General features: G+C 40.6%; 1 protein-coding gene and 1 long non-coding RNA gene across 2 annotated transcripts; one reads left to right on the top strand and one right to left on the bottom strand.

The window, feature by feature from the left end:
* Positions 1-303: 303 nt before the first annotated feature.
* Positions 304-1,300, bottom strand: Tceal9 (transcription elongation factor A like 9). The gene has a single exon (XM_013360158.4). It carries the CDS (start codon positions 1,298-1,300, stop codon positions 986-988), a length of 315 nt encoding a protein of 104 aa, XP_013215612.1. The 3' UTR covers positions 304-985.
* Positions 1,301-1,348: 48 nt separating this feature from the next.
* Positions 1,349-5,016, top strand: LOC144371712 (uncharacterized). Its single transcript, XR_013431773.1, has 2 exons — positions 1,349-1,662; positions 2,182-5,016. It is a non-coding gene; the product is annotated as an uncharacterized LOC144371712 (long non-coding RNA).
* Positions 5,017-8,706: the final 3,690 nt, after the last annotated feature.

Raw genomic sequence — 8,706 nt, 5'->3', positions numbered from 1 at the left:
TAGAGGTGAGAAACTACTCTCTCCATCCTTCCAAATAGCTGAAACAAATCTTAGGGAGTTTGGATTCTGCATGAGCAGATGGAGACAAAGCCCTCTCAAACTGTTCTCAGTAATTACCTAATTTGGCTCCTATGAGATTCCTGTGAGATTGTTATTTTACTGATGAGAAAAGATGTAAAATTTAATGTTTCAGCTAAGTGATCTGGTGGTACTTTGAAGTTCACATTTGTTTCTAATATCTGGTCAATGAATAATAAGTGCCTCAGTACTTTCAGAAATAAACAGATAAATGCTATAGGTTACTGCTTTTTAGTTATAAAATTTTATTATTTTAGCAACAATAATGTGTATTCATTTTAGGAATATGGAAAATACAAACAAGCAGAAGATTGTATTCATAATCCCATCACTGAAACTGAACTTTTTTTTTTTTTTTTGCAGCACAGAGAATTGAACAAAGGAGTTCAATTCTCCACTAAGCTACATCCCCAGCCTTTTTTATTTTATGGCCAGGGTCTTGCTAAGTTGCAGAAGCTGGTGTTGAACTTGTGGTCCTCCTCTCCTGCCTCAGCCTCACAAATTGCTAGGATTATAGGCCTGTGCCACCATGCCCAGCTTGCCTTAACTTTTTTGTCTCTTATTCTTCCCAAGTTTTAATGAGCATATATGTAATATACAAATGTACTTTTACCTTATTCAAAAATATGATATTCACATATTATTTAGTAACCTTCCCCCCATTTTATATGCTAACAGGAACCTCTTTTTTACAGTGAGTAAATCTTTCTTATTCAAAGACAGAGACTTGTAGATAGGTTCAAAATACAATAAACAATGAGATGCAGATAACAAGAGCTATATCTAAAACCACTAACAGCAACTGGTTAACAGTAGAAAGATGGGCAAAGATATATCAGGAAAAATGCTAATAAAACGAAAGCTACATAGCAATGTTAATGTCAGATAAAACAGAAATCAAGGTAAACTACATCAAATAAGGGTAAGGATGGTTTCTATTGACCTTCCAACGCATCACTATAAGTTTGTTTCTTACTCTCCTTATCTCATCTACTTCATCCACTTCCCTAAACATATCCTCATTGCTCAAATGCCTGTTATGTATATCTTCTTTAAAATCCTGGAGAGATTGAATCAGCCTTTCTCTAAAAGTTTCTTCTGCGTTTTCCTCCTCCTCTGGTTCATCCTCTTCCTCTGGCTTTTCCTCAGGCTTTGGCTCTTCCTCCAGCTTTGGTTCATTCTCATTGTCTGGTTTTTCTTCAATTTTCTGACAGGGTTTCATCTTGTGCCTCTCTTTCTTCTTTCCTGCTTATTCCTCTTTGAATGCAATTACTTCTAGGAAACAAGGAGACAATGAGTCATAGGCTTGGAGAATGTACAGGTGCTCCACGCTGAGGGGCTCGGCATTTGCTTTTTTTTTTTTTTTTTTTTAAATTTCAGAGCTGACGTCATCAAATATCTTCCACCTGAGAAGCCCAGTCAGCAATCAGTGCTTCCCTGACCCCGCCCTCTTACCTCCACTTTCCGCCGCGCCTCCCTTCTCTCTCTCGTCCCTCCCTCCAGCTTTTTCCAAGGCCCTCCTTCCCGCCTCCCGGCCCTCCCCAACCCTTTCTCCCTCACGGGGGCCCTCCCGGAACGCAGAAGGTTGGCTTGGAGGGGGAAAGGAAGGAGGGGGAGGGGAGAAGGGACAGTGGGGCCTACAACCCCACCCTCACCCACCTCTACCCCCAGAGTCTTTATATTGTTCCTCTTACTTACCTGGTATTGATCCGGTCTGCTTCTTTCTCCTACTTTTATAGCCTCAGAAGGTTCTAACAGACCTGCGGACAAACCCGAGAAGGGAGGCAATGGTGGGGGTGGGGCGAGTAGTTGGTGGGCCGACCAGCACCCGAAACCAGGCACAAGTAGCTTTTCTCATCTAAGGTTTCAGTTATGGAAAGTTTCCCATCTTTTGTTTTCCCCAGTTCGCCTCTTCGCCATAGAGCAAGTTAACTCGTCTCTCTCATTATTCAGGGAGTGGGAAGAGCAGATTATTTCCAAACTATCTTTAAAACTGAGGCAGGATTTGCGGCCAGGGTGAATGTCGACAAAGGGGTCAGATCTCACAGGATGATTATTTTTAGATGTTCACAAGTCTACTTTATCTTCTCTCGGGACCCCTAGTTCCTTTCCCAGGGGTCATCATTTCCTGCAGATCTGGAGGTGAGGGTGGAAAAATGGACTTCCCTGGGACTCCTTTAAGTCTCCACCGCAGGACCACCCCACACAAGAAATCCCCAGACAACATCCATATTGACACCAACCTGCAAAATTCCAGCAAGTTGACTCCTTCCACTGGCCTCCGGCGCTGCCGCCAGCACTGCCGAAGGGAGCTGGTACCCAGACGGGAACAAGGACCAGACTAGCAGGACTTCTGCACACGTCGACTCCTGGTCACATGAGATCTACGTCACCAGTGAGCTCGGGTCCCCAATTTCCACTCCCACCAAAAGCGCGGCAGATATGGGCCCGCCCTCAATTCCCTCCCTGCCCGCCTCTTATACATTTGGCCCCGTCAGTCTTTTCTTTTATTGCCTATTCCAAAGGAGAAAAAAAAAAAAGTTATTCGCTGTTTTCTCTGATTACCATGGAGGGGGTGCATCTTTTTCTGGAGCTACTGAACTTTTCTACTTTTTTCAATAATTGAATTTTCCTGTTTGCTGCTCTAGGATCCCTAATTCCGCCATCCATTGTCCCTCCCCCAGCCTCCATTTCATCTGCATTCTTGTCCTTAGCTCTTTTGGAGCCAGGTAGGCTGGGCAGTAGTTGTAAAAATTAAAAGGAGCCTGGAACAGTAGTGAGATTTTTGAATGCAGCTTTAGCTCTATTTTTAATACTTATATAGTCGTTTTAAAAAGTAAGTCCTATTTTTTAAGTCATAAAAAGCAAAGACAAAATTACTTTAGTTACATTAATTAATATATATAAAGCACTTAGAACAGTGTTTGGCATAAAGTAAGTGCTTTAAAAGTGCATCATGGCTGAGTGTGGTAGCACATATACCTATAATACTGGGAGACTGAGGCACAAGGATCACAAGTTCAAGGCCAACCTCAGCAACCTGGTGAGGCCCAAGCAACTTAGCAAGACCCTGTCTCTAAATAAAAAATTTAAAAGGGCTGGTGTAAAGTACACCTGGTTTCAATCCCCAGTACAAAAAAAAAAAAGGTGGGGGATGCTGTTATTATATTATGATTTTATTCAGGTAAAACAAAGAAAAACGATATTTGATTCTAGAACTCTTGTGATGGCATTTCCAAGAACTTGTGTTTTCTGAAGATTCACCAATTGATCAATTGTCAGGTACACATTGTAAGCCCCAGTTTCTTCATCTGAAAGGAGTTGATATCAAAAGTCTGTGAGTTGGGCTGGGATTGTGGCCCAGTGGTAAAGCACTTGCCTAGCACATATGCGGTACTGGGTTCAGTTCTCAGCACCACATATAAATAAATGAATTAAATAAAGATCCATCAACTAAAATTTTTTTTAAAAGTCTATGAGTTAATTTCTGGGAAGTCTTGATGATAAATAACACTGATGTAAAGCATTTGGCTCATATAAAGTCTTCAACAAATATTAGTTATTGATGGGGCATGGTGGTACCTGTCTGTAATTCCAGCCAGCCCCAGCAATTTAGCAAGGTCCTAAGCAACTTGGTGACACCCTATCTCAAAATGAGCTGGGAATGTTGCTCAGTGATTAAGCACTCCTGGGTTCAATCCCTGGTACCAACAATATATATATATAATCAACCTTACTTTAGGCTGGTAAAAGTCACAAATTTGCAAATAAAAAATTTACAAATTGCTTAGCTCTTAATGGCAATATCTAAAAAGTAATAGCAGGAGACACAAAAACATATAGAAAACATATTTTTGTTTTCTATAAGCTTTGATGCCCCTTTGTGAAGGAAAATAAAGAGCTCAATGGATCTGTGGAAAAGAAAAAATACCCCACATGCCTTGAGATTTTATTTCACTGCTCTTTGATCACATTATTATATCTTCTGGGAAATGTGTGCACTTAATCCCTAGAGAACTCAATATGTAATGGTTTGGGACTGCTGGACAGAACTCTGCTTTGAGAGAGCTGTTAGTCCCTGCCATGTTTTGAATATGGTTTATGTGTGCCCCAAAGGGAGCACATATATTGGAAATTTGGTCCTAGTGTGGTTATGTGGAAGGTAATGGAATCTTAAGAAATGGGTCCTACTGTTAGGTCATTAGGTCATTGAGGGCAGTGCCCTCAAAAGAAATTGATGTGATTTTTCATTGGACTCTCTTTGATTCTCATAATAGGGTTATTATAAAAGGGCAAGCCTGACTCCTGAATTGCTCTCCAGCTTCCTGTCTCACTATGTGATCTATCCTCACATACTCTTGCTGTAATGCCATTCACCATGTGGTATTGTTGCCAGAAGGCCTTCACCAGAGGGAATCAGTGTTGGTGCTATGCCCTTGAACTTTCAGAACTGTAAGCTAAATACACCTCTTTCATTATAAAATACTCAGTCTCAGGTATTTCATTATAGTAACAGGGGGAACTAGATGTTATACCTGGTGTTGGGGCAGGCTCAAAATGGCTATGGTTAGGCTCCCTCACTAAGACTTCTGATGGGATGTTATGTTTTTAGTGTGTAGCCAGGGCTGGGAACTGGCTATGTTTTGGTTAGTCAAGGCCAGAAACACTCTGATTCAGTGTATATACTCAAAGTCGTAAACATTAATTTGTGAACATGTGCCCTGCCCCCACCCCTTATGTACCTGGTGGTGGTGTGCCTTCTTTGTTTGTCTTGCATATAAAAAGAGCCTCTGGAAAAAATGTGGGGGTAAATGAAGGCAAAATGGACTAATGGGGGGCTAATGGGGACAGAATGAGGACTAAAATGGACCTGGCTAGAGCTGGAGCTGAAGCTGGATGCTGTGACCACCACTGAATAAAGCATGTCTACTATCCTAACTGTGTCTAGAATCTTCTTCCACCTGCCAAACCTCAAATTCATTTCCTGGGTCAAAGCCATTGCTTGACAGCTGCTGTAGTTGGCAGGATGTTCCTCAAGTGAGAGATGCCTCAACCCCAGTAGACAGGGGGGACCTATGGCCACCAAGCAGCATGTAGCACTTGGTTGCCAAGGTCCTATTAGCATGATATCCTCTGTAGAGTTGGGATAAAATGGATGGATTTCCTGTAAGCATATAGAATACTTCTGATTGCCCTGTGGTGAACATGGACTCAGCAGAAGGATGTGTTACAGAACCCAGGTGCCATCCTGCAGAATGATGGGTTACAGAACACAGGTGCCAGCCTGCAGCCAAGAACAAAGATCGAAATGGTGGTGCAGATGAAACAAAGAAATAGACTGAGGAATTAATTGCATGCAAGGCTGCTGGGGCTGTGGGATAAATGTTTCTTACAGCTCTGAGAGAAAAAAACGGATGCAGTTTTATCACAGACTGCCAAGATGAAGGAGTTACAAGATAAGGAAGAGGCCGTAAGAGCCAGAGTATAGTCACTGGAGGAGAATCTCCAATATCTTGAAAATACCCACTGGCCTCCCCCATAGTGCTAATGGAGTCCCAGGAGGATGAGGAAGAATAATGCCTGCAAACCTGGCCAGTGGTAATGCTGAAAATTTAGCAGCAGCAGCTGATGGGCAGCTGACGGCAGAGCTAGGCCCAGGAACCATGTTCACTATATTCAGCCTGTCAAGCAGAGCTGGGGGGACTTGGGAAAATAATTTAGATGGAGGCCAAGAGAGCTCCTGGCCACCTTTCTGTTATGCCTATGAAATTTAGGGGTTCCAGAAGCTGGCAGGAGAAACAGACTCCAGGAGGTGCTAGGCCCCATTACCTTTGTAGGTGAACCATAAACAAGCCATACCTTGGAGGTAAGACACCTATATTGTTCAGTGTTTGATGCACTGATGACTCCAGCCATGGACAATTATTTGTGTGGATGTCAGTGGCTCTGTAGTCTAAAACAGACATTGTCTGGTTTGGTACTAATTCAAGACAAAATAGTCAGTGAATTGAGCTAAATGGTGATAGCATATGGGGCAACCCCCATAGTGATATGTACTGACAGTTGTCAAGGTCATAAACATTAACTTGTGAGTATGCACTCCCTTTATGTAACCTGTTAGCAGTGTCCCTTCTTTGTTTGGCCTGCATATAAAAAAGGCCTTTGGAAAAGATGTGAGGGTTAATGAAGGCCAAATGGGCTAATGGGGGCAAAATGAGGACTAAAATGGAACTGGCTAGGAGCTGGAGATGAAGCTGGAGGCTGAAGGCTGTGACTACCACTGAATAAAGCATATCTACTATACTAATTGAATCTTACATCTTCTTCTACCTGCAGGACCCCAAACCTATTTGCTGAGTCAGAATATCCACGTGACACCTGGAAAGTCAGAACCTCCTTCAAATGAGTCCATTTTGAAAAAGACATAAAGAAAGGGGGACTTTTGGGTCTTGACCTGTGTAAAAATACTATGACCTGGTTCTCAGAGGATGAGCAGGATCTAGATGGAGGGAGAGAATGTAAAAGAGCAATCTAATTGAACCCAGATCTTGTGCCAATATCAATTATTCTACCCTGTCTTTTGCTTCCTTGTTGGGCATTTAAATCTATTGATGACAGTATGGCTAAAAGTGGGTTTAATGCAAGCCCATTATGGCATAGCCTCTACTACTCCAAGAACTTTCTCACATATTTCTAGGTCATGAAATCTGAATCTGTCTATCTTTCTGGGCAGTACTTAGGCAATTGCATGTAAAATATGTATCTCCTTTGAGTATATGAACCCATTACAATTTGTTCAACATAGGAAAACACTTCATGGTATTGATAAGATTTTCTACAATGAAGTTTGTAGATCTCATTTCCCAGCATCTGTCCTTTGACTTGGACCTGGATATATATTGAATAGCTACAGGTGAAAAGCAGCACTAAAAGGGAGTTGGGAACACATAATTGTTCTAGGCTACACAGACTTACCTACAAGGATGGGCACATGGACATGCACATTCTCACAAACCTAGCATTCTCCTAGATGATTTTGCTAAAGGATAAAAGAAAAGAAATTTCACAATTCTGTTAAAACTATTTAAATTGCATAAATAGTATGTACCATTCAAAAATAGAAAATTACTATTGGGATATATAAGAACATAATTTTTTATAATAGGAACAAATCAGAAGCAAACTAAATGTCTTACAATAGGGATAAGGTTAAATTAATTATATAACAACCATATAATAGAATTCCAAGAAAACATTAAAATTAGATTGTTTTAAATAGAATGTATGCTTCTCCCTAACATTTATATATTGGAACCTAATCCTCAGTAGGATGGTATCTGGAGGTGAGGCCTTTGGGAGGAAATTAGATCAAGATGGTGGAGCCTCTATGAATAGAATTTTTTATAAGAAGAAACACAAGAGAGCTTACTTTCTCACTCTCTGTTGTCTGCCCTGTAATGACACAATGAGAAAATGGCCATCTACAAACCAAGAAGTGAGCACTCACCAGATATTGGATCTGCTGGTACCTTGATCTTAGACTCCCTAGAATCCAGAATTATGGGAAATAAATGTTGAAGCCAGCAGTCTATAGTAATTTCTTACAGGAGCAAAAACAGACTAAGATAAATATCCATGGAGAATATAAATGAGTATTAAATTTTGATTTATACAATTAGAAAATATGAAAAATATTGGTTACAGTCAGTGTATACTTTGGATCTGGAATGTCCACCAAAAGCTCCTGTGTTAAAGACTTGGTCTTCAGCTTACATTATTGGAAGTTGGTGAAACCTTTAAGAGAGGGGGTCTAGTGTGATGTTTTATGGCATTGGGAACATGCTGCAAAGGGAAGATGGGGGGGGCATAGGTCTCTTTCTGTTTCCTGGTTACCATGAGGTAAGAAGCCTCCTCCAACATGCATCCCCACTGTGATGTACTGTACTGGCACAGGCACCAAAGAATAAAGTCAACTAACTATGGGCAGAAACCTCAAAAACTGTGAACCAAAATAAACATTTTCTCTTTTTAAGATGATGATGTCAGGTAATTTGTTCCAGTAAGAGAAAGCTGGCTAGTGTAATAATTGAGTTGTCAAGAATATGGAAAAACAAGTATTCACATGCCCTGTGAGAATATAAAACAGTACAACATTTTTGCAAGTCATTTTGCAAGTCATTAAAATATAATGTGTTTTGTGACATGTCAGTTCTTCTTCTAGGGATATATCATACAGAAATACCACTATGCAAAATATCGTTATTTAGTAGTTGTGGTAATAGATATTTTTTAAAAAGAAAAACCTTAAATTTTCCTACCAGGGATTGGTTTAAGAAATATTTGATCATTCATAAAGCAGCAAAAAATAATGGTGTAAAATTACATTTACACCAGAGGATGAGCAGGATATAGATGGAGGGAGAAATTTTGAAAGAACATGTCTGACATACATTGTTAAGCAAAAAAGGTACATTGAAAATTAAGCATGTGGCATGGCATACATGTGTAATCCCAGCAGCTTGGAAGGCTGGGGCAGGAGGATCACAAGTTCAAAGCCAGCATCATCAACTTATTGAGGCCCTAAGTAACTTAGCAAGACCCTGCCTCAAAAAAAAAAAAAAAAAAAAA

Source organism: Ictidomys tridecemlineatus, chromosome X, assembly GCF_052094955.1.
Source record: "Ictidomys tridecemlineatus isolate mIctTri1 chromosome X, mIctTri1.hap1, whole genome shotgun sequence".
Taxonomy (NCBI): Eukaryota; Metazoa; Chordata; class Mammalia; order Rodentia; family Sciuridae; genus Ictidomys; species Ictidomys tridecemlineatus.
Note: the sequence above shows the minus strand (reverse complement) of the source record. Positions and strands in the feature narration are given on the sequence as shown.